This window comes from Hibiscus syriacus, unplaced genomic scaffold (assembly GCF_006381635.1).
Source record: "Hibiscus syriacus cultivar Baekdansim isolate YM2019G1 unplaced genomic scaffold, ASM638163v2 tig00111166_pilon, whole genome shotgun sequence".
NCBI lineage: Eukaryota > Viridiplantae > Streptophyta > Magnoliopsida > Malvales > Malvaceae > Hibiscus > Hibiscus syriacus.
In genome coordinates this window covers 624,646-650,606 of record NW_024063008.1, presented here as the reverse complement: position 1 = coordinate 650,606, position 25,961 = coordinate 624,646, and the positions used below count along the sequence as shown (strand labels likewise).

Here is a 25,961-nt window from a genome sequence, read left to right as displayed (position 1 = left end):
ATTTATTCAATCGATGAACAAGTAAATCGAAAAACAAGATATGTAAAACATACTTACCTCGTTAATTTGATGATCGGGGGTTGTTTCTTTATCGTTGTACAAAAAAAGTGAGCAATTCTACAGAATTTGAGAAATAATTTACAGAAACAGCAGAAGAAACTTGATTCTTTTCTCGGTGGAAACTAACAGCATCACAAATGAGAGAACAAAATACGAAACTGAAAACCAAAAACCAAACCGAAAACGGAGACGTTTGGTTTGGTTTGGTTTCCAAGCTTTAAAGTAAATTGAGTTTGGTTTTGTTTCTGCGGCACCCACTGTTTTTTATGTCGGCGTGGGAAGGGTACACGGTACTTTGACAGGGGTCGAGAGAATGCTTAGCTGTTCGATTGAATATGATGATGTGGTGACGTCAAAAGTTCCATCATCTGACGGTTACTGGTGTGGAACCACATCTTTTACGATGGACGCTGTCTAATCCTTTTATTTTTTAAATTTAATTATTAATGTCAAATTTAATAATAATAGAATATTTTAAAGATATAATGTCAAGAAAATAATTATTTTAATTTCTATTTTTTTATTTATTAAAGTGATATGGAACCCGCAAGAGGCAAGGCCAGGGTCAGCTACGGTGAACGATGGTCCTTAGCTTCGTAAATCAAGTGATACTCGAAATCACCTCTCTTAAAAAGCTTGTAGCTACATGAACTAGCTGAGTTCAATCTACGCTCACCCGTATAAAATTACAAGGATTCTTTTCTATTTTCTGCTCTACAATGATCAAACTTTGGACTGCAGCACAAGTTTATGCATCAGATAACAATGGATTCACCATTCTCCCATTATTCTTTTTTCTTTGCCCACAGCATGACCAGCGCGAAGCCCATCAAAGACATGATTACAGTCTGCAAATCCCCAAAGCAAGACAGTTAGGGGCAATTCGTTTTAACCACAACTAACCATTTCGAACCGAGACGATGGGATTTGGATTGTAGAGGACTGAAAAGAGGTTATTAACCATTTATGAACAAGGGATCAATGCATCAGAAACAACACCGGAAAAAGCAAGCGCAAGAGGTAACAAAAAGGCTTACGGAGATAGCCGGAGGCACGCTGACTAGTGGGTCCTGAAAGAACCTGTTAGCAAGCGCAAGCGCCAAAAGACTGCTTTGCATTCCTGCAATATCAAATCATATCAGCAATGGTGCAAACTAACAAGAGGGAAAGGGAAAAAGGCTCTCACCTGTCTCAAAGGATAGAATTCTTTGCAATGCTTTCACGTCAGGTGCATTATGGAAGACCGAACCACTATGGAAATAACCAGCAATGAATGCCGATAAATGGAATACAGCAATAAGCAACGAAACAGTTAAACCGAAAGGGGACAGAACCGAGTTAATGTTAATAGCAAGTGGCGCTCCAACACAACAAGCCGTATCAAGAACAGAAAGCGGAGGCAAAAATGGCCTCATGGCATTACATAGACGAGGGAACAACCTGAAAAACACGTTAGAGGTGAAACTTGTGAAAAGTTATTTTCGAGTTTAACCATATTTATTCGGGGTTAGCATATAACCGATTCAGAAGCAATCCTGCTGTAATAGGAGCAATAACAATCTGCAGAATGCTAGACACCATGCCCACGACATCAACGGGCAGTCTTTTCCCAATAAGCAGGAGAGACAACATCGGTGTAACGAAAAAAGCAGTAGCAGTAGATAACGATGTCATAACAATGCTTAATGGAGCTAGTGGTGGATCTGTCAGGAATGTAGCATAAGTTGAGAGCTGGGCACCGCTAACGCAGGATACCAACATAATCCCTGCACCTGATTCATAGATCCACATTTATCAGCACAAACTCTATGGTCTTTTTAGGCAAGAAAAAAGCTAATCCTTGGTAGCATTAGCCACAAAGACAAACACAGACTCACCTAAAGGTGTCGGAAGACCAAACAGGGTCACAGCTATTATTCCAACAATATATCCAAGCAGAGGCTTCACAACATATTGACCAACATAACCGGCCAAAATAGCATCTGGCCTTTTAAATGCTTCAATAAAATCCTTCTCACTGGAATTAACCCCCACTGCAAACATCAAAAACCCTAATGCAGGGGCATAGTACCTAGAAAGAGAGCAGATAATAAAAGCATAAGCTAAGATATCAGTCCAAAAATTCATTTCACTCTATCATAGTGGACTTCTTTCCTTTCCTTTCATTGTAATTTGTAAAAAATTACTTCAATTAGAAAATTAATACTAAAAAACTGCAATGGATGTTAGATATAAATAAGAGAAAAGGAATGGAAGAAGTAATCCTGATTTTAAAACGATGGCTTAAACAAACAGAAGCTGGAACTAAGATCCATTTGCCATTAAAAGCAAAAGCAGTAAAATACATTGTATAGACAACATATTCATAGAAAGAATCGGCCAACGACCTGCTGGTAAACCATGAGAAAGAAGGCGGATACACGAGAGCCAGAATGGTACTTGCAAGAACTACATGAGGCAGAAAGGAATCTGATTGCTTCAAAACATCCGCTATAGTAGCCTCTTTTGTTTCAACCATCTGAAACAAGTCATACACGAGAACTATAATTTTTTGCCCAAAACTGTTGATAATGCCAATGTTTATAACTAAATAGATAATAGGATTAACTTGGAGCACCATAGCAAAGAAAATCCAATACTTCAATACAACAGGATAAAAGTTATCAAATTTAGGATTAGGGTACCAATTATCAAACCTCCCCATTATAAAGTTTCGATCTTTGAGGCTGACTATTAGGTAGTAACATTTTATAGTACTACATATAGAAAAGTATGAAGAGATGATTACATTATAACTATCAAACTGTAAGGAAACTCAATTTAGCTGAAACTTGAACACTATTGGATTCTATGAGTACCTGAATTGGTTCGGGTAAATATTCCTGAACCGTTTCCCTTTCAAAAGATCCTGATACACTCTCTGATGCACATATGCACTCCAAAAAACTAGACCCCCATCTGCAACAAGGAACACAAACACACACACGCAAAGGATGAAATGAAAATTCTTTCAGAACATAACCCAGATGATCAAATGACCAACAAATAAAGAATTGAAGGCCAACAACAACAGAACTTACACTGAGAAATGGAACTGACAGGAACATGAAAATTGGAACTTTGCGGCAAAACCGGAAACTGGACTCGCTTTGGTAAATGGAAATTATTGTTTTGCAAGAAAACACGATTGAATCGTGGACGCTGGATAAAGAATTGGCCAGTAGTAGAACCCATTTTCGGTTCTCTATAAATTGATTTCTTTTTCTCAACAATGAATGAATGAAATGGATTTCAGCCCTTCTCACCGGGTCTTCAAACTCTCTTGACAAGTAGCGTAGGGAAACATTTAACGACTTATCTGGCGTAAAGCCAAAAGGGAAAGAATAATTAAATAATTCATAATTTCTTTAATCCTTATTAGTGTACCCCTTAACCACTGAGATTCTTTAGCATACTTTTTTAATAATGGAAAAGTTCTATTCTTTCGTGGGTATTTTAAGTTTGATTTCGGCAGAGTTTACCACACTTAAAAGAATAACTAACATTATAAACAGAAAGAAGATGAGTCTGTGGGAGAATTATTCATGTTCACATAAATAATATTATTATTAAAGCCGCTTTAAAGAACAATTAGGTTAAAGGATTTCACCTTTCTGATTTTTATTTTTTCCCCTGAAACTGTGGAACGTAGATATATAGTGGTGGGGATATTAGGGTTTAATTACAATTAATGTTAATAAATTTATATTTAAATGAATAATATCCTTCAGGTCAACATGTAAAATTTCCTTGTATATTTTACCTTTTTCTCCGGGGTTTTTTTACCGTTATTAGTTTCAAATATGTTATATTATGAGTAAATATTTTTTTTGAATAATTTTAATTTTATTATCCAAGATATAAAATTCTGCTACATAAAACATCTCATCAGAGGGATAAAGAACAACTACTTACAACAGAGATGATGATCAACACCTCAACGATTACAAAGGTAATTTTTGATACTATCTAATCTATTTATATTATTTCCTCTTAATTGAATACCTACAATCTCTTGAATGAAAATCAAAATTGTTTCTTACTTCTTTTGCTTCCTCGGTACAGTCTTCTGTTTCTTTCTTCCCATATAGAATAGATTAAAGCGCTCCAAGCAAGTTTTAAGATATTTGTAAGGAGGGACTTATCTTTCCAATAACCACTTGTCCATTGTAACATGTTCACTAATGGTAAAGGAGGAGTGCTTAAGCTGGAGAGATTCATAATAGCCTTCCATAAAGAAACTGCCATTGAGCACTCACTAAACAGGTGATCCCTAGACTTCGTAGTTTTATTACAGATTATACACGAACCGTCTGTAACGATTCTCATTCTCAGTAGCCTCTCCCTAGTTGGGAGTCTATCCAGAATTGCCATTCATGTAATCATGCTTTGTTTGGAGCTGCTTGCCTGGCATTTCATTAAAGCATATATTAAACAGTGTTTTCGGTAGGAGCAATGCGCATGACACTAACACCTGAAGGTGAACGACGTTCACATGGGCATGAACAATATATATCAAAAGGCAAAAAGGTTCCAGGGTCATGCTAGTAAGTTCTTCATTTACGTCAAGTTAATCTGCACTAATTAGTTAAATTAATACACCTTTTAGCTTTTCTTTACGTACTTGTCTCTTGAACTTTGATCCATTCTTCTATGTTTTCTAAACCAGACCCTTGCACTAGGTGAAATGCAACAAGACAACAGTATCAAGTTAAATAAATATAATTAAAGTTTTGCAGAAACCAGGCCATGGCGTGGATCACTGAAGCTTTGAAATGTAAAGAAATATGGAGACAGTAGTGGAAAATACAGATTCATTCACGGGGTTGGCACTACTAGGAGTTGTTGAATTTAACAGCATTACTTATTTCAATGTTTCACAAAACGAATTCCTTGGTGAAATTCCTGCTATCACAACCTGCAGTGTGATGTGAGTGTGACATTGGAATTCGTCGATGCTCCGTGGGAATAGTTTGAGTGGCCTATTTCTTTTTTATTTTCGTTAGTTCGAGATGGCACCACAACATGGTGAAGCGACGGGTTCTGATGGGAATGAAACCCGCAATGCTGGAAAGAAGAGAACACCCTCGAAAGATGTTCTCACGTCCATCCAGGAGAAGGTTACCAGGCTCGAGGGTTCCATGACGGAAGCCAAGGTAGTGCTGGATGTGCTAGAGTCCGTAGACCTTGAAAAGCTGGGGTCGTTGGATCTCGATAAGCTGGAGTCCTTGGAGAGTATCAGGGAGGAGGTTCAGGATTCACTCAACGATTTGGATGTGAAGGCAACTGATCGAGGCGATTCCTTAGAAGCCATGGTAGTGGCTTTAAGGAAGGAAGTTGAGGAAATGTTATAATTTAGAGCAAAAAAACTCTTAAGATTTGATTAAATAGTCATTTTAATCCCTTTTTTAAGATCATTTTAACCACCAATATTTCACTTTAAGATAAAAAGATTTTTATTTTGGACCATTGATCATTTATTAACTAATAATTTTTATTCATGAAAGATTTTTTGTCTTAAAATAAAACGTTTAAAGTAAAAATGTTTCAAAAAGAATAAAGACTAAATTATTATTTAATCAAACATTTGAAGATTTTTTTTTCATTATGCCTCAAAGTTTTGTACTTGGGTTCAACAAACCTGGGATATGCACCGGTACTTTTCCAGTTGACTATGACTTTCGAACTATAGTGTGTCGAATATACGAGCTTCCAATCAAGAACAAATCTGCACATTATTCAAAATCATAGAATAAAATAATAGCATTTCATCTATTCAATTTTGAGGTTTCAGAAACTTTCTGAATCCGATCCATGACTACAGGGATATCTTTCTCTGTCAATGTAGTAACACAGAAGCGGAACCATCCAGGTTCAATACAATGACAAGATGACCCTGGAGTTACATTCACCTTCGCAATATTCAACAACTTATCCCACAGCTCAAGTTCTCCTTTCTTGTTGTAAGAGCGGATTAACCCGCTCATATCAGCCCAACAGTAGAAACCCCCACTACTCTTTATGCACTCGACGCCCAGCTTTTTCAACCCGGCCACGAACTGAGCATACATACTTTGAAGCCTCTCTCTGTTGATGGTAATTAATGTTTGAACAAACTTGGCATCAGATAGCATGGAGACAAGCAAACACTGGGTTGGAGCTGAAATAGATGAGAACCTCGCCAACCTTTTAGCAGCTGCCAAAACCTCCTCATTATATGAGTAGATAACACCGACCCAAAAACCTGGAAGAGAAAGGTCTTTTGACAACCCGTACACTATATGAACTCTTTTCCGGTCAGAATCATCTGGGTCAAGTAATTCTGCCATGCTCACAAATTCTTCATTTCCATGAGTAGAACCAGCCAATAGTTCATTAGAGATAATATGGATGTTTTTCTCTCTGGCGAAATCTAGCAGACTGTAAAGTGTTCCTCGACTTATAAGATTGCCAACAGGGTTTGAAGGGTTTGATATAACTATCCCGCGGACTTTAAGTCCGCGTTTCTTTGCCTGGTCAAATGCTTGATCTAGGGCAGCTATACTTAAATTGAAGTTGTCTGTACTTCGGCAAGGAACATGTATTATTTCAACCCCAGTTCGCCATTTTATATCCCTATCAAACCTGGAGAGTGCAGATTTTGTTAGAAATATTAGTTTCCTTGTTGGATAGCTGCTTACCAGAATGAAAACAGTCAAAATGGTGAGAAATATTACCCAGGGTAATATGGTGTTGGAACAAGAAATGCATTTCCAGCATCTGCTAAGCAAAAACTAAGAATCTCAATTGCAGGGGTCGCACCAGCCGTCAGCACTACCTGTGAAGGGTTGAAAGAAACAGCTTTCTCCATGACTTGAGACATGAATCCTGCTACAGCCTGCAAAGTAATGACAATTCGGAACACAAGCGTTTAGGCACTATTTACTGACAGAAAAAAATATTTCTAGAAGGAATCATTAGACCAGAGGACTTCCAACTATATCGAACATCTTGACTTTCAATGCATTACTAAATTTAAAATTTTACAAACTTGTACTTGTTAAGGTATTCTTTCAGCATATTATATCACTTGAAAATTTTAAATACTTCTAGAAAACATGTGCTCAAAACTTGTCACTAATAGGTAATATGTTTCTCCCTTCTCTTTTGTATTCCTTTTCTTCTCCAAATGAAAAGAGGTCACTTTATGATCACGGGCATACAATTATTCAATTAAATTTTCAATTTTCATCAAAAGCCTAGACAGCAAGCAATCCAAGTACGTGATAAAGTGGTGGTGAGAAAGCACGCATTTTAAGAGGTGAACTGAACTGGAAATTACAAGGCCTCATTGCATGTTACATGCTTTATTGTTTTTTATCCCTCTTCTATTGAAGATATAACACCCAAGTAGAAGTCATCTTCAAGTTCTATAAGAAACAAGCACGGCTTGTCTAGCGACTGCCACCAATCTACTCAGACCTCCAATAGTAAAATTCATATATTTGGTGTTTTCGACCTCACACTCACTGAATTCCTCATAATACAAACATTATACTCTACTAAAATTTTGGCGCCACCATTGTTAACTAACACTATAAACCGTTAATCACAGCCATAAGCAAGCAGTTCTTATAGCTCTAAGTATCTGAATCTCCAAACAGTTAAATCCTAAACATCTTGAAGTCACCTAAAAGGCTAAATGTGGATTGTAAGACTTTCCCTCACTAGCATCGTTTGAACCATTTGAGGTTTAAATACTTCTTCATACAATAAAAAGCTAAAAAAAAACCCTAAAAGGAGAACTAACTCAATAAACTGAAAGTGTGATATTGAATAGAGTGATAGCATTAAACTAAAGTAAAAAAGAAAACAGATAAGTTGAACATAATTTCACAAAGTTTACCACTTTGAACTCCATCGATCCATCAAAAGGCTGATAAGGGACAATCTGGCTAATGCTCAGCTCTTTCCCGTTTCTCAATATGGCTTGCTCCGCATTGTCTGCTAGCCAGTGCTTAACCAGATCCAAAGACAACTGAAAAAAAATAGATATATTAAAACAATATAAAGCATATTAAAAATTATTTTTTTTAAAAAAAGGTAAAACGAGCCTACCTTGTTTTCTGCTAAACCCAGCTGGATAACCCCATTTGGATTACTCAGTTCATCATATGGATCCTCCTTAGCCCGCCTCAGTCCCACGTAATACGGTGAATCCGAATCCTTTACAATCCCTCTAACCCGACCCGAAACAAAGACGGGTCCACGCAGACTACGCGGCGATGGCAAACCCCGAGACAAGCTACGTGTCAGCCCAGGAAGCTCCGATAACTTCCCGTACGACGACGAACGGGGGTTTGGGTTTTGACCCGAGGAATTTGAGTTGTTCTGGTCATCCGTGTCTTTACGGTTTCGCTTCAAATAGAATTGGAGGAAGTAAAAGAGCGCGCAAGGGATTATGGAGCCTAAAACTAAACCCCCTCGTCCTTGAACAACACCTTGTAGAGGAACTATCACTCTCATGGCAGCTCCACCTCCTCCTCCGGCAATTTCCTTTTCGATTTCCGGGCTCCGAGTCCGGGAATAAAGGGTTTGTGTCATTGCAGTGAAGTCATGGAAACATATCGAGAGAGAAAGAGATGGGAATGCGTCCCTTTCGTGCTTTCTTTTCGAATATGGGATACACAAATCTTTCTAAGCCATTCTTCGCTAGATTTTTTAGGGATTTAGCAGTTGTGATTTTTAGGCGGGAAAAGCTGCGTTAGTTTACCGAAATGGCCTTACTCTTTGTTTGTGAAAATTTTTGGCGTCGCTTTAGGTGGGAATTTTCGCAATTTATTTTGAATTTCTCAGTTTCCTGCTAAAAGTATAAGAAGAACAGTTTACAAGTAAGAACTCTTTGACTTTGGTGTTAAGACGAGAGATCCGATGCAAATTTGCTACAGCGATTACTACCCCAAGGTAAGTTCGGAACCTGTCTCGGATCTATCAATGCTTGCAAATACATTAAACTTAACGTGTTTGATCTAATCTGAGCTATGAAATTCAAATGGCATCTACTAACCTTTAGTATGATCGATCTCCTTCGTTTTCTCCAATGATGCACAATTGAATCATCTGCACGTGCTTGCTAAGATAACAGAGAGCACAAGAATGTTATATATTCCGATTTGATTGATTAAATGAAGTTTGAATTGTGGAATCTGCCGACAAATGAAGACAAATATCATCCCAATCAGTGTCCCTTCTATTTGTCTACCACAAGCTACAGAAAACAGGAAGCGAAATACTGGCCGCTCACTTCATTATGTTGAACAGGAAAAAGTAAACAGATTTGAAATCACTAAAGTAGAAACTTCTTATCTGAAATTAATTGCGTGTGATTAGAGGTCTTTATTCAAACCTAATTCCAAAACCATATTTACTTCCACGTCTGTGTCTTGAGCTTTTGATCGTTGGAAGAAGAAAACTTTTGGCTCACCAACAACCAATTTTTACCTCCAGATAAGAAATGGAAAAATCCTTCACTAAACATGACCCTCGTTGGACAATGACAATTAACACTCCAATCTTTGTGTTCTGTTTCATACTAATCATGTGATCGAAGTATAAGATTTGTTTTTCGTTGATGGAATGAGCACTTAACTAATAGTACTTTCTACGAGATGTAACATTAGTTTTAATTTTTTATTATTAAAATATAACATTGTTTAACACATTAACAAGAATATTATTTTATTTTATTTGATCAATGTGACCGAAATACAAAATTATTATTTTATTGGTGGAATGAAAAATTAACTAGTAATACCCTTTACTAAGTTATCATTGTAATAAATTGGTTATTAATAAAATTAGCATTCAACATCAAATTATAGAAAGAAAATTCTACGATGCTCGTCGAGTGTAGATGAGCACCATTAACGATGAGCATCGTTAAATTAATTTATAAAATATTAAATTATAAAGTACTAAACATATAATTATAAATTAGTTAAAAATTTAAATGTAATTTAATTAAAACATAATATTAATAAAACATTAATTAAAATTTTTATTAGCCGCCATGTCATCTCCTCCGTTAATATTTAACGGCATGTGGCTTGATTGACAAGATTTAAATAGTTAGGTGACACAATTGACAAAATTAAAAATTGATGGTTAAAGTAAAAGGATAAATAGTTAAGTGGTCAATGATATAGTTTACCCTAAAAACTAATTATAAATATTGTTTTTAAATTAAATTACATTTAGATTTTTAACTAATTTATAATTATACATTTGATACTTTATAATTTAATGTTTTATAAATTAATTTAATAATCATCATCATTAATGGTATTCATCAATGCTCGTCAAACATGACATCATCGTCCAATTAGAAAATACTCGTATAAAAAACTTATAGAGCTTTTTCATTTAAACTCTATCTAACTTTTATATTTTAATATTTTATTAATTTAATTGATATATTAAATAATATTTAATATAATTTTTATACAAATGTGACATTTTAAGTTAACATTATTTTATTAAGATAGAAGTTGGTTTAATTATTTAGCATCAAATTTTACTTATATTTTGACCTAATAAAGAGTGACGGAAAAACCCTAACATTGTCTAAAAGTTTCAATCATTTTATAAATATTAATGTACGTAGACGTCAACTTTTATGTATAAGATAAAATTTTGATATATTTCATTATCAGAAAATTAATATTTTTTAATATTAGAGTTATATATGATATTTACTATTTATGATTATAAATATATAGGTAGGAGAAGTCTCTCTACATACTTCACAATTCATATTAAGAAAGCAATACATTATTCTCTCGTAGTTCTCATACATTTTATTCTTTTTTTTTTGTGAAGCAACCTTAATATACGACTAAAAAAAGATGTTACCGGTTTTGTTATTGTAACAATAACAAAACCGGTAAAAATGACCAAAAACATTATTAGACGCTACCTATTTTGTTAACCGGATTTGGTAAAATGACTAGAAACATTATTAGGCGCTACCAGTTTTATTATTGTTGGACAATTTTATCGAAAATGTTAAAAAAATGATGTTTTAAGTGAAAAATAATAATAATTTCAATCATTTTTTTTATCAATTTTATTATTTAAACAATGACAAAATCGATAGTATCTTCTTTTAACCATATATTAAGTATAGTACTGTAAAACTTCTCCAGTTTTATATGATAAAGATTTAACCTTGTAAGAACCATCAAATCATTAGGGTAACCACAAACATGATAGGTTAGATAATATAGAGCGACCTTGCACCAGCCGTACAAATATTACTATTTAAAAGGAGTTAAGAAAAAGAAGATGGCAGAAGCTCACTTGGAGACATTTGGAAATTCAGGGTTATACATATATTTAACCTTAAATATGATTGTGTTTGTGCAAATTCAAAAATAAATTAATTAACTACATTTCTTAATTTGATTTTCCTTTTATATTTTATTAAATATGCATATTTTTAATTTAATCACTTATATATGTTCTGTTAATTGATTATTCTATATCAGATTTTATAGAGATTTATTATGAATGTGACTCTTCCAACTCAATTTACTATATTCGCAAATGTCAATATTTTAACTTCTGACAATGTTTAAGAGATCTAATATCTTATCACACTAAACTTGTAACACCCTCAATCCGTACCCGACCCGAATACAAATATGAGGTGTCACATTAACTTTTTTAAACTTTGACTCTTGACAGAATTTAAGGAAATTTAAAACTTTCATTAAAATAAAGTAGTTTATTTACATAATTTGACCAAAATAAACAAAATCGACCAGAGCATTCATAACTAACACCTTTCCTTATATGCCAACATACTATACAAAATCAACATACATACTATACAAAATCAACATACATACTTTATTAGTTACTTCTGATCTGTTGTTCTTGCCACTCCTATTTCTGTTCTTCCCGATTCTTGGTACCTATGAGTAAATCACTTACACGCTAAGTCATAGACTTAGTGAGACATAACATAAATATACGTATATACATATATAATAATGAATTCATGATCATGCATTCTTACCATTGATCATGACATTTCAACTTGCATGTACCTATTACACTATAACATATATGATGATAACATGCACATATATAAAATTTGTATTCTTATACTAGTTTCATTTTAATTTATCTTTGGATCACCCATGTACGTTATTGAGAACATAAGGTATGCGAGTACACTGAGGTTGTGCACAATGTTGTCACCACAACTCGAATAAAATCCCACTAGGGGCACTGAATATTTGTCCCGAATGACCACTATGTCCCGAAGGACCACTGATAATCCCTCGACTCTTGGCATGCCAATTATACATACAGCTCTCACATTAAGTAACATGGGCTTAATTATAATACAATTCTCATTTTCATATATCTTCTATCACTTTTCACATAAACACATAATTCACTTCATATGAGTGCACATGATCATTTTCATTATTTCCCATACCTGAATGGATTCTCATATAATTGCATTCATTCAAATAAGTTCATATTAAAGCATGAATGAATTATGCATGAAAGCACTATATCATTAATACATATATAAATATGCATGTACATGAATGTGAAATCATAAGTTTAACTATAAGAGATAGACTCATCGCAAGTCTTATCTCAATACAATTTTATATAAGATATGCACTCACCTTAGCCTTGCTTTGACTCGATTCTAATCCTTCGATTGTTCCGGAACAAGATTACGTTCTATATCTACATAGTAATACATTGGTACATATCAATATACTAATTGATATATTTTAAACTATCACTTCTTAGGCTAAAAAGAAAGATATTTTCATCTTTTAATGAAGGTATGCATTGATGCACTCTACAGTGTATCGATGCATTCTTTAACGTGTGCATCGATGCACTACCTGTGCATCGGTACACAAATCACCTTCGATGTTTTAATCTTAAGGGGGTGCATCGATGCATGAGGGGTGCATCGATGCATGAGGAGTGCATCGATACACTAATTACATTCGATGTTCATTTATTTGAGAGTGCATCGATTCATATTGAAGATGCATCGATGCACATAACCCATAAATTCCATTTTAAGCACGAAATTCATTCTCTTTTCATCTCAACTCTTCATCTTTCACCTCCTTTAATATCCCTAACTTGCATACACCTACTTAAACTAATTTATACCCATTCAATATCTCTTAAACTTTAAAATTCAATACTCCACATAAAATTCAAGAATCTCATTCAAATTCCAACATGTTCTAAAGCTAATTCTAACATTTCATATTCCTTAATCAAGTTCGTGACAAGTTAAATTCAACTTCCAATTCTCATTATGAACTTTATTTCAAAATTTCATTCAAGAACTCCTAACCTTTAATTCTTTCTACATTCTTCATCTTGTTATTTTAAGATAAATTAAGCTTTCCTTAAGCTTAATTATCATCTAATGATCAAAACAAAACTTAAATTTCAGCAAACAATTAGCTCATGAGAAATCTCACCTTTGTTTTGACCCCTTCACGTGTGGAGAAAGAAGAGAACTTTGGAACCTTGTGTTTTGCTTCATTCTCTTCCACGTATAGCTAATATATATCTCTTCTTTAATTATTTTCCATGCAAATGACTATTCTATCCTTAAATTCCATATTCATTTCAATTTAACCCTATACCAAATTATAATACTATTTAATTATTTTGCTTTAGTCACCAAATTCTGAAGTTTTACAATTTAGTCACTAACCCGGTATTGAGGATGTTACAAAACTAACTAATTATTGACATATTTTATTTTATATTTAACATGACTAAATTCATAAAAAATAAATAATTTATAAAATACAATTATATAAATCATATTTATTAATAATAGATTTACATTACTTCAAAAAAAGTAGCAATAACTTTTATAGTAACATTTATAAATAACAATTATTAAAATTATCATGTAATAATAATATTAAAAATCAAACTTAATAACAAGGGAACATTTGATTAACATAATGTAAGATTATATTTGAGAATAAGATTACTGTATTGTAATATTACTCTTATATTTGGGAATAAGATTATTTTATTGTAATATTACTCTAAGAATTTTGTATTTAGGGATGTGTATGGGTCGGGTTTTTTTGTCCAACTGACCTGACCCGAGATCAAGGAATCCTCATGTAACACCCTCAACTCATATCCGACCCGGATATGAGTCCAATATGTCACAATGACTAAACAAAACAATACTTAAAAAAACCCGATAAAACATTCGAACTTATTTTATTAAAATACAATAATAGACATATATTAATACAAGTTTATCAAAATACTCAGAGCAAACACAACTTAACCCTTTAGTTACATGCCAACATCCATTTACATAACAAAATGACCTACTGATTAAGTTGCTTCTGATCTGATAGTTACAGGAGTAATGTTGTCCAGCTGCTTAACCTCGATCGTCTACTTTATCGGATCCTACGTGTGAAACACTCACACGCTAAGTCATCGACTTAGTGAGGCAATATAATAATAATAATAATAAAATATAAAGGAATTGCCAAAATGAGATGGGTTGTAATGATAAGTTGTATGTAAACAATGCAATAACCATAACCATGTTTCTTACACATATACTTATCAAATTCACATTCATAAGTTCACCTTATTAAGTTCATTAGCCCATGGTACCATACTAAGAACCTAAGGTATGTGAGTATTGTGAGGTTGTGCACTATGCTGTCACCACAGCTCGTATAATTGCACCGAAGTGCCACGTAGAATTGCACCGGAGTGCCGCGTAGAATTGCACCGTAGTGCCATAAAATAATGTCCATAAGGATCACATATCATTCTTTAAGAATCATATACATATACTAGGGATCAAGTATGTGTCTCACAAGACTTCACACATGTTCCAAAGAATATATATATATATCCCGAAGGACCGCGTAGACCCTCTACCTTGGCATGCCAACTATACCTATAGTTCTCATCTACATAACATGGGCATTCACAATTCACATAATTTGTATCACGTAAACATATTATTTTCATACCTTTATCACATAGACATATCATTTCCATACATTTATCACATAACTCATATAACTTTTTCTTGCATATTCATGTCACATAATGCATATGGTATGAATTCATGTTATGTATCATAATATGAAATGCGATCATGTATCAAAATATTGAATCTAGACTTATCACAAGTCTAGAACTGAATAGAATACATATTCATGCTATGCATATGCACTCACCTTGATTTATTTGTCTTTCCCCCGATCAATCCTACTTGTCGATTGTTCCAGAACTCGTTTAGGCTCGATATCTACTTAGTAATTCATTGATACTTATCAGTATACTAATTAGTATATTCTAAACTATCATTTCTTAGGCTAAAAGAAAAGCCATTTTCATCTTTTAATGGAGGTATACATCGATGCACTACACCATGCATCAATGCATAAATCATATTCGATGTTTGTATTTAATGGGGTGCATCGATGCACTCCTTATGCATCGATGGCATTCGATGTTTGTATTTTAAAAGAGTGCATCGATGCACTTCATGTGCATCGGTACACCTTGAACAATTTCTGGGATTTATCCTTGATGCATCGGTGCACATTGAATGTGCATCGATGCACATTGCCCAGAAATATCTTTTAAGCACTAAAAACTCTTCTTAATATTCTCAACACTTTATATATCCACTCTTTTTATATCCCTAACTTACATACTCTTACTTAAACTAATTATTATCCATTTCATACCTCTAAAACTTAGAAATCCAATTCTCCATATATAATTTAAGAATCTAACCCAAATTCCAACACGTTCTAATTTGAATTCTAACACCTCATACTTCCTAGTTAGCTTTATGACAAGTCAAATACCACTTCTAATTCTTATTAGAAACTCTAATCCAAGATTTCACTTTCCTACTTCATTTCTTTAATTCTTCATATACTCCTCATCTTATGGTTTTAGATAATCTAAGCTTTCCTTAAGCTTAGTTATCATCTAAGGATCAATAAGCAACCTTAAATTCATCAAGAATTTAATCAACAAGAAAACTCACCTTTAGCTTGGTCTCTCGATGGAGAAGAAGAAGTGAAGAAGAAGAGAAATCTGGAAACTTTTGTTCTCTCCATTTGCCTTCCACATGGATTTAAATATCCTCATCTAATATTTAATTATTTTCCCTATTAAAAGAATCATTTACCCATTTAGTTCCTCCTTCTTTGTTAATTGATCCTACACAAAACATTCCCATTAAATCTTTCAACTATTCAATTTATCTACTTTGGTCACTAAATTTTATAATTTCACAATTTGATCACTAACCCGGTATGGAGGATGTTGCAAATCTCCCTCCCTTAAGAAAATTCATCCTCGAATTTTCATTGTACGAACATATGGGGATATTGAAGTCGCATATCTTCTTCATCTTCCCACGTGGCTTCTTCTACCTTGTGATTTCTCCAAAGAACCTTAACCAACGGAACTGTCTTACTCCTTAACTGTTTGACTTCATAAGCCAATATTCTCACTGGTTATTCTTCATATGTCAGATCCGATTGGACTTCTACTTGTTCTGGTACAACTATGTGAGAGGGATCGGACCTATATCTTCGTAATATAGACACATGGAAGACGTTATGGATCTTCTCCATTTCCGATGACAAGGATAACTGATATGCCACAGGTCTTATCCTCTTAAGAACTTCATATGGCCCAATGAATCTAGGACTTAACTTTTATTTCCGACCAAAACTTAATACTTTCTTCCAAGGAGATACTTTAAGGAAAACTTTATCTCCAACCTCGAATTCAATCTATTTTCTTTTAAGATCAGAATATGACTTTTGCCGATCAGAGGCTACTTTGAGGTTATGCTGAATTTCTCGAACTTTCTTTTTTACCTCTTGAATTAAATCCGAACCAATAACACTTCGATCTTTGAGTTCATACCAATTTAATGGAGTACGACATTTCCTCCCATATAATGCCTCATATGGGGCCATCTTTATACTGGACTGATAACTATTGTTGTAAGCGAACTCTGCCAGCGGTAAATACTTTTCCCATGATCCATTGAATTCCATTACGCATCCTCTCAATATATCTTCCAATATCTGAATAGTTCTCTCTGATTGCCCGTCAGTCTGAGGATGAAAAGCCGTACTAAAGTTTAAATGAGTTCCCAACGCTCCATGCAAAGATTTCAAGAATCTAGAAGTGAATCGAGGGTCTCGATCAGAGACTATGGAAATAGGCACTCCGTGCAATCTAATAATTTCTCTAATATACAACTCAGCGTACTTTTCCATAGAGAAATTTGTTTTAACCAAAAGGAAATGTGCTGACTTAGTTAATCGATCAACAATTACCCAGATTGATTCTCTTTTGTTCGGAGTCAAGGGTAACCCCGAAACAAAATCCATCGTAACATTTTCCCATTTCCATTGAGGAATGTAGAGCGGTTGCAATAATCCTGACGGAACTTGATGCTCAGCTTTGACTTGTTGACGTGTCAAACACTTAGACACAAATTCGGTGATGCTTCGTTTCATCCCTGGCCACCAAAATCGATCCTTCAAATCCATATACATCTTGGTTCCACCCGGGTGCATCGTTAAAGGACTGCAATGAGCCTCTGTTAATATTTCTTTCTTCAAGTCTTCATTGTCGGGTATCACAATTCTTCCTTTACAATACAGATTTCCATATGACTTAACCTTAAAGTCTTTAATCTCTTTGCTCTTTACTTGCTCAATTCTTTTCAAACACGTTTCATCTTTACTTTGCAATTCTCCTATTCGTTCCAACCATGCTGGTTTAAGTTTTAACTCTGCACAAATACCACCGTCTCCAGTTAAAGATAATCTTACATCCATAGCTCGTAATGCTGTAAACGTTTTCCTGCTTAAGGCATCTGCTACCAAGTTAGCCTTTCCGGGATGATAGTCAATTATCACATCATAATCTCTCAATAACTCCACCCATCTCCTTTGTCTCAAATTAAGCTCTTTTTGAGTCATCAAGTATTTCAAGCTCTTATGATCCGTATACAAATAACATCGTTCTCCATACAGATAATGACGCCAAATCTTGAGGGCAAACACCACTGCAACCATTTCTAAATCATGGGTGGGGTAATTCTTTTCATGTGGTTTCAACTACCTCGATGCATACGCTACCACATTCCCTTCTTGCATTAATACACACCCCAACCTGTTATGGGACGCGTCACTGTATACTACAAAATTCTTGTCAGATTCCGGTTGAACCAATATAGGAGTTTCTGTCAGAATTCTCTTTAAAGCTTCAAAACTTTCTTGACATTCAGAAGTCCAAACAAATCTTTGTTAAAGGCAGCACTATCATCAAAAAATTCTTAACGAATCTTCGATAATAACCGGCAAGTCCTAAGAAACTTCGAACTTCAGATACATTCTTTGGAACTTCCCAGTCCATTATAGCTTTAACTTTTTGAGGGTCCACTCTAATCCCATATGCCGAGATCATATGCCCCAAGAAAATTACTTCGTTTAGCCAGAATTCACATTTGGACAATTTCGCATAAATATTTTTATCCCTGAGAATAACAAACTGGTCCAAATAGGGCTGAAAAATCCTGTTCATAAGATCCATGAAAGTAGCAGGTGCATTCGTTACTCCGAAGGGCATTATAATGAATTCATAATGACCATATCTCGTTCTAAAAGCCGTCTTCGGAATATCTTTCTCCTGAATCTTCAATTGATGATAACCCGAACGTAGATCGATCTTGAAAAATAACAAAGCTCCTTTTAGCCGATCAAACAAGTCAACAATACGCGAAAGGGGATACTTATTCTTGATGGTCACCTTATTAAGCTGCCGATAATCAATGCAGAGACGCATTGATCCATCATTCTTCTTAACAAATAACACTGGAGATCCCCAAGGTGACACACTTGGTCGAATAAATCCCTTTTCTAACAATTATTACAATTGATTCTTTAACTCTTGCAATTCTTTCGGAGCCATCCGATAAGGTGTCATTGCAATTGGAGCAGTTCCTAGCATTACTTCAATTTGAAATTCTACATCTCTATCTGGAGGTAATCCAGGCAACTCAGTTGGGAAAACATCAGGGAATTCTCAAACTATTAAAATCTCATTCAATCATTTTTCTTTAGCTCTTGAATCTATCATATTTGCAAAAAATCCTTGACATCCCTGTAGCAATATCTTCTTAGCTGACATTACTGATATTATATTTGCTAAAAGGTTAAACGTTTCACTACTCACATTTATCTCTATTCCTCCTGGACTTTTTAGGGTTACCTTTTTCGATATGCAATTAACATCTCCATAGTAATGGAACAACCAATCTATTCCCAGAATCACTTCAAACTCGTCAAAGGGTAATTCCATCAGATTAGCAGGGAATTCAATTCCCTGAATCTTTATGGGACACCCCTTACAGACTTTGTTCACCCGAGCATTATGGCCTAAAGGATTAGTTATTATAATCTCAGTACTCGTAGCTTCTAAAGGAATCCTTAATTCATTTACTAACTTACTCGTAAGGTAAGAATAATTAGAGCCTGGATCAAGCAGTACCAATACTAATTTATCGTACAGTTGAAAAGTACCTGCTATAATATCAGGGTCATCACGGTCTTCACTTGTCTTTAGATTGTACACCCGTGCGGTTGACCGAACTTCAGGTTGAGCAAAGGATTCAAACTGCTCCTTCCTCTACCTCTACCTCGTACTCTTTGTGAGGTAGAACCAACTCTTTCAGATGGTACAGGCTCACCAACCATCAATGGGCAATCCCAGATAAAATGTCCGGCATCTCCGCATCGAAAACAAGTCCCAGCAGCCATCCGACAAGCCCTATAATGGTTTTTCCCACAGTGCTGACACTGTCTCGCTTGACTCGGAGTAGATCTCCCAACACCAGATCCCACTGACTGCGTCTGTCTAGGTCTTGCCTGACTTGCTCCCCTAGCAGATAATGCAACTGATTCTGATCTAGTTTGTGATCGAAATCCTGAGTCTCTTCCTCTTTTTGATGGTGCTGAGCTAGAAGAAGCACCCGTTCTCTTTGATGTCTGAACTCTAAAATCCCCGAATCTCTCATTCTGAGCTCTTTCAAGAGCCTTGGCACGATTGATCACCTCTTGGAACGAGGACAAATTCAATACTATCATTATCTCTATCAATCTAGGGCGTAAGCCCTCCACAAACCATTCACAAGCCTCTTTTTCAGTAGGCACAAGCTCAGATGCAAACCTACTCAGCTTGTTGAACTCACATTCATACTCATATACAGAGCTGTTCATTTGTTTCAAATTTAAAAACTCCTTCTTCATCTGCCGATTAAATTGATCTCCAATGTACTTGTTTTTAAATTCATCTAAGAACAAAGACCAAGTCAATTGGTCACTGGACATCCTCATGGTGAGGTTCGTCCACCATTTCCTCACCTGACCCTTCAGCAACGAGACAACTCCATCTAACTTCTCCACTTCAGAACAGTGGATACCATCCAACATGATTTTCAAATCATTTAGCCAAAGATCCGCCGCAACCGGACCTTCCTCGGTTTCTCCCTTAAATTCGAGATCTCCTAAACCTCTCAACTCTTTTTCTACATTCATTCTTTGAGTTGGTGGAGCAGGAGATTGAAGACGCATCAGAATAGCGTCTAACGTTCTAAAGAACGTATCCTGATCTTGCACAGACACTCCTTGAGATGCCTGTTCTTCACCTTGCCTAGCCAGGGCAGGTGAATTACTGCTTTCAGCAGACTTATTTTCTCCCGCATCACTTTGGGAGCTATTATGTCCGGACATCTAATAAGAATAAACACATTGTTCTATTAGCAAAACAACATACTCATATTATTCCAGATCAGAAATTCTCACTATTTGTTGACATGTATTCCATTTAAAGACTCTATAGACTCTGGTTTATGCCTAGAATCGGCTAAACCATAGCTCTGATACCATTAAATGTAACACCCTCAACTCATTTCCGACCCCGATACGAGTCCAGAATGTCACATTGACTAAACAAAACAATACTTAAAAAAAACCCGATAAAACATTCAAACTTATTTTATTAAAATACAATAATATACATATATTAATACAAGTTTATCAAAATACTCAGAGCATACACAACTTAACCCTTTAGTTACATGCCAACATACATTTACATAACAAAATGACATACTGATTAAGTTGCTTCTGATCTGATAGTTGCAGGAGTAATGTTGTCCAACTGCTTAACCTCGATCGTCTACTTTATCAGATCCTATGTGTGAAACACTCACACGCTAAGTCATCGACTTAGTGAGGCAATATAATAATAATAATAAAATATAAAGGAATTGCCAAAATGAGATGGGTTGCAATGATAAGTTGTATGTAAACAATGCAATAACCATAACCATGTTTCTTACACATATACTTATCAAATTCACATTCATAAGTTCACTTTATTAAGTTCATTAGCCCATGGTACCATACTGAGAACCTAAGGTATGTGAGTATTGTGAGGTTGTGCACTGTGTTGTCACCACAGCTCGTATAATTGCACCGAAGTGCCATGTAGAATTACACCAGAGTGCCGCGTAGAATTGCACCGTAGTGCCATATAATAATGTCCATAAGAACCACATATCATTCCTTAAGAATCATATACATATACTAGGGATCAAGTATGTGTCTCACAAGACTTCAAACATGTTCTAAAGAATATATATATATATCCCGAAGGACCGCGTAGACCCTCTACCCTTGGCATACCAACTATACCTATAGTTCTCATATACATTGCATGCGCTTTCACAATTCACATAATTTGTATTACGTAAACATATTATTTTCATACCTTTGTCACATTGGCATATCATTTCCATACCTTTATCACATAGACATATCATTTCCATACCTTTATCACATAACTCATATAACTTTTTCTTGCATATTCATGTCACATAATGCCTATGGTCAGAATTCATGTCATGTATCATAATATGAAATGCGATCATGTATCAAAATATTGAATATAGACTTATCACAAGTCTAGAACTGAATAGAATACATATTCATGCTATGCATATGCACTCACCTAGATTTATTTGTTTTCCCCCGATCAATCCTACTTGTCGATTGTTCCAGAACTCGTTTAGGCTCGATATCTAAATAGTAATTCATTGATACTTATCAGTATACTAATTAGTATATTATAAACTATCATTTCTTAGGCTAAAAAAAACCCATTTTCATCTTTTAATGGAGGTATGCATCGAATGCACTACACCATGCATCGATGCATAAATTCTATTCGATGTTTGTATTTAATGGGGTGCATCGATGCACTCTTTATGCATCAATGCATCGATGGCATTCAATGTTTGTATTTTAAAAGAGTGCATCGATGCACTTCATGTGCATCGGTACACCTTGAACAATTTATGGGATTTATCCTTGATGCATCGGTGCACATTGAATGTGCACGATGCACATTGCCCAAAAATGTCTTTTAAGCACTAAAAACTCTTCTGAATCTTCTCAACACTTTATATATTCCCTCTTTTTATATCCCTAACTTGCATACTCTTACTTAAACTAATTATTATCCATCTCATACCTCTAAAACTTAGAAATCCAATTCTCCATATAGAATTTAAGAATCTAACCCAAATTCCAACATGTTCTAATTTGAATTCTAACACCTCATACTTCCTAGTTAGCTTTATGACAAGTCAAATCTCACTTCTAATTCTTATTAGGAACTCTAATCCAAGATTTCACTTTTCTACTTCCTTTCTTTAATTCTTCATATACTCCTCATCTTATGGTTTTAGATAATCTAAGCTTTCCTTAAGCTTTGTTATCATCTAAGGATCAATAAGCAACCTTAAATTCATCAAGAATTTAATCAACAAGAAAACTCACCTTTAGCTTGGTCTCTCGATGGAGAAGAAGAAGTGAAGAAGAAGAGAAATCTGGAAACTTTTGTTCTCTTCATTTGCCTTCCACATGGATTTAAATATCCTCATCTAATATTTAATTATTCCCCTATTAAAAGACTCATTTACCCCTTTAGTTCATTATTCTTTGTTAATTGATCCTACACAAAACATTCACATTAAATCTTTCAACTATTCAATTTATCTACTTTGGTCACTAAATTTTATAATTTCACAATTTGATCACTAACCTTGTATGGAGGATGTTACACCTCAACCCGAGACTCGACCCGACCAAAATGAGATTTCACCCGACCCGATATATAACTTAAAAACCTGACCCGACCCAAAATAATAAAAAAATATTTTTATTTAATAAAAATAGTGATTTAATTGAAATAAATAATATATAGAGGGGTATTATTATAATTATTCTAAATATATAAGGTAAAATTATAAAAAAAAATCGGGTTGGGTAGGGTATTTTTCACTCTAAACCTGAACCCGACCCGAACCTGATTTTTTAAAATAATCTGAACCAATTGGGTCGGAACCCGTCGGGTTCGGGTCTCATTCTCATCCCTAGTTGTATTACATTGTTTGGTTTATTTAGCAAAAATGTAAGATTACAATGTTTGGTTTGGGGAATATAAAATTATTTTAATATATTTTTTACCAAATTATCCACGTGATATATATTTTTTTCAACAAATTAAACTTTAATATTAAATTATAAATATTTGAGTAAAAGTTCATAGAAATATTTTAATGGTTACATTATTTAACTTTTGAGAAAAAATACATTTAACATATAATTAACATAATTAGTATGTCAAACTTATATTTTTAAATAATTTTTATAAGCATCATATTTATTTATATAAAATATAATATAATATAAAAAATAATTTTATGTTCTCTAGTGGAAAAAAATATTTTTTTAATGTGAATGATCTATTTTTAATAACTTAAAGTTAAATATTATTTTAAAAATTTACATATTTTCTATTAATATTATTTTCATCTCATAAAAGTATAAAATATTAATATATTAAATATAAAATATATAAAATAATTTTAACTATTCAAATTTATGAATATTTTACTGAATGAAACTTTTTGTATATTATTATTATGTTTATAATTATAAGTAAAACACGAAGAATATAATTGAGAATAATTCATATGAAAAGAATTTATTATTTCAAGAGTATTATTGTCCAAAGTATCAAAAATTGTGTAATATTAAAAATTTGGAAGTAATGACATTTCAACCATTTTAACCAATAGATGTTACTATTGTTAATAAGTTATTATTTGATAATGATATTTTTCGTGAACCAAACGTAAAAATATAATTCTAAAAAAGATTATTTCACTTAATATTGATCTATTTTGCGAATCAAACGATTGGTTGTTGCAATTAGAGGTTGGAGCAAGTGTTTCGATCGTTGGGTGTTCGACCAGTCTCATGTTGTTGGAAGTTTGGTCGGTTGGTGGCTGTCGACGGTTACAAAGGGATTGAAATTAGATTTTTAAGGAAATTTGATTTTTTATAATAATTTCAAGAATTTTTTTTAAAAAAAGAAAATTTTAAAGTATTTTTTAGCAATAAATTTTTAAAAATTCTATAAAATCAACATGTAACTTAATGATCAAATTTGACACCCATTACAGTCCATATACCTAAAAATATAACATCTAAAACATTAGACACCTAAAAGTATAAAAAAAATTAATTACCAATTTTTAACAAAAAAAAATACTTTAAACATTTAAAAATAAATTTATAAATATTTTAAACACTTATTTTTACATTAATTTTTATCTTAATAATGTAAAGTTCCTCCAACTGAACGGTCCAAGTGACATTGATTACCTCGAGAGTGGTGATTATGGTTTTAACCCAAGAAAATGGAACCAAAATGCATCAAATGGTTGGATTTAGGTGAGATGTGAATTGGTATAAAACCATGAACGTTTGACTTTTTTTCTTTTTCACATGTGTGTGGGGGTAATGTAGAAAAGAATCCGATGTAAACTAGTATGTGACAAGACACCACAGCAGCATTGAAGGTTAAATTAGTTTATTGGTCATTAATTTTTAGGTGATATATAGTTTTGATCACTGTATTATAAAAATTGCAATTTCATCAAATATTTTGAATTGATTTTTTTGTTAGGATAAACTATATACCTAATCATCCACTTATTTCATCCTTCTGTTTTAATCATTCAATCGTTATCTTTTTCCAAATTCATTCAAAATTTATTTAAAGATTCGATTTTTAATACTCTAAACTTCTGTATTAATTGTTCAATGAGATTAATTTTAAGATATATTTCTCCTTTTTTTCTAAAAATATATTAATTATTTTAAATTTTTAAATAAACAGTACAAATCTTTAAAATAAAAATTCTTTTAATTTAGTATCATAAATTTTAAGAATTTTTTTATTATAACATATTCCAATTAATTCATGTAACTATTAATTCCGATTATAACATATTCTGTATTTTTTATTATAATTATATTTATAACTTAAAATATTAAATAAAGTGAAATTTAGACTTTTCTTTTATAAACCTTTGAATACCCTTTCTACCCTTCAAAACTTTTGTCCTCCAGATTTGAATTCGTATCAGAGGGACCCTCTCCACCCTTTACTTCATGACAAACGAATAAAACCGTTAGGGGTAATCTCGCAATTATCATCAAATCTCAATGACAAACTCTACCGGCGCCGAAATTTCAGCCCCGTCGATAGGATCTCACCACTCGAAACCGCTGTGCTCGAACCACAATAGCACTGCTTCTCACTACAAAGACAAAAATATTCAAATGAACTTCACTCTTTTACCCTCT

General features: G+C 33.8%; 3 protein-coding genes and 1 long non-coding RNA gene across 7 annotated transcripts in view; 1 reads left to right on the top strand and 3 right to left on the bottom strand.

Moving 5' to 3' along the window:
- Positions 1 to 3,905, top strand: part of LOC120155250 — a 14,263-nt gene extending 10,358 nt beyond the window's left edge. Inside the window, exon 3 of the long non-coding RNA XR_005518957.1 lies at positions 3,895 to 3,905. This is a non-coding gene — a long non-coding RNA (uncharacterized LOC120155250). The remainder of the gene's footprint in view (positions 1 to 3,894) is intronic.
- The window catches only part of LOC120155248 (zinc finger A20 and AN1 domain-containing stress-associated protein 1-like), a 27,149-nt gene extending 1,188 nt beyond the window's left edge, over positions 1 to 25,961 (bottom strand). The window contains exons 1-2 of one of the 3 annotated variants that reach the window (XM_039166824.1): positions 25,949 to 25,961; positions 12,023 to 12,030 (exon numbers count right to left, since the gene is read on the bottom strand). The gene's annotated coding sequence lies outside the window, so the exon portion shown is untranslated. Of the gene's footprint in view, positions 1 to 57; positions 262 to 12,022; positions 12,031 to 16,051; positions 16,057 to 25,948 lie in introns of those variants that run through there. The other 2 variants (XM_039166821.1, XM_039166823.1) reach the window with 2 other exon arrangements.
- On the bottom strand, positions 802 to 3,337 carry LOC120155247 (probable sodium/metabolite cotransporter BASS6, chloroplastic). Its single transcript, XM_039166820.1, has 8 exons — positions 3,143 to 3,337; positions 2,919 to 3,018; positions 2,448 to 2,578; positions 1,938 to 2,131; positions 1,580 to 1,832; positions 1,247 to 1,500; positions 1,098 to 1,180; positions 802 to 908 (listed from the first exon to the last, which is right to left on the bottom strand). Exons 1-8 carry the CDS (start codon positions 3,292 to 3,294, stop codon positions 846 to 848), a joined length of 1,230 nt encoding a protein of 409 aa, XP_039022751.1. The 5' UTR covers positions 3,295 to 3,337; the 3' UTR covers positions 802 to 845.
- LOC120155245 (probable aminotransferase ACS10) lies at positions 5,813 to 9,291 on the bottom strand. 2 transcript variants are annotated; one of them, XM_039166819.1, is made up of 5 exons: positions 9,146 to 9,291; positions 8,197 to 8,941; positions 7,985 to 8,116; positions 6,816 to 6,976; positions 5,813 to 6,723 (listed from the first exon to the last, which is right to left on the bottom strand). In XM_039166819.1, the coding sequence occupies exons 2-5, from the start codon at positions 8,680 to 8,682 to the stop codon at positions 5,868 to 5,870; spliced, it is 1,635 nt and encodes a 544-aa protein (XP_039022750.1). In that variant the 5' UTR covers positions 8,683 to 8,941; positions 9,146 to 9,291; the 3' UTR covers positions 5,813 to 5,867. The 2 variants fall into 2 exon arrangements, with proteins under 2 accessions (XP_039022750.1, XP_039022749.1); XM_039166818.1 differs by having other exon boundaries at positions 8,197 to 8,938.

What these genes read in the sequence shown, in the direction of transcription:
- LOC120155245 (XM_039166819.1), bottom strand. Translation starts at nt 8,682, where the DNA reads ATGACACAAACCCTTTATTCCCGGACTCGGAGCCCGGAAATCGAAAAG. An exon ending in GATCGATGGAGTTCAAAGTG is followed by an intron (nt 6,977 to 7,984) that starts GTAAACTTTGTG and finishes ATTACTTTGCAG; the next exon opens with GCTGTAGCAGGATTCATGTC. An exon ending in CCAACACCATATTACCCTGG is followed by an intron (nt 6,724 to 6,815) that starts GTAATATTTCTC and finishes TGCACTCTCCAG; the next exon opens with GTTTGATAGGGATATAAAAT.
- LOC120155247 (XM_039166820.1), bottom strand. Translation starts at nt 3,294, where the DNA reads ATGGGTTCTACTACTGGCCAATTCTTTATCCAGCGTCCACGATTCAAT. An exon ending in CCTGTCAGTTCCATTTCTCA is followed by an intron (nt 3,019 to 3,142) that starts GTGTAAGTTCTG and finishes TCCTTGTTGCAG; the next exon opens with ATGGGGGTCTAGTTTTTTGG. An exon ending in TGGTCTTCCGACACCTTTAG is followed by an intron (nt 1,833 to 1,937) that starts GTGAGTCTGTGT and finishes TCTATGAATCAG; the next exon opens with GTGCAGGGATTATGTTGGTA.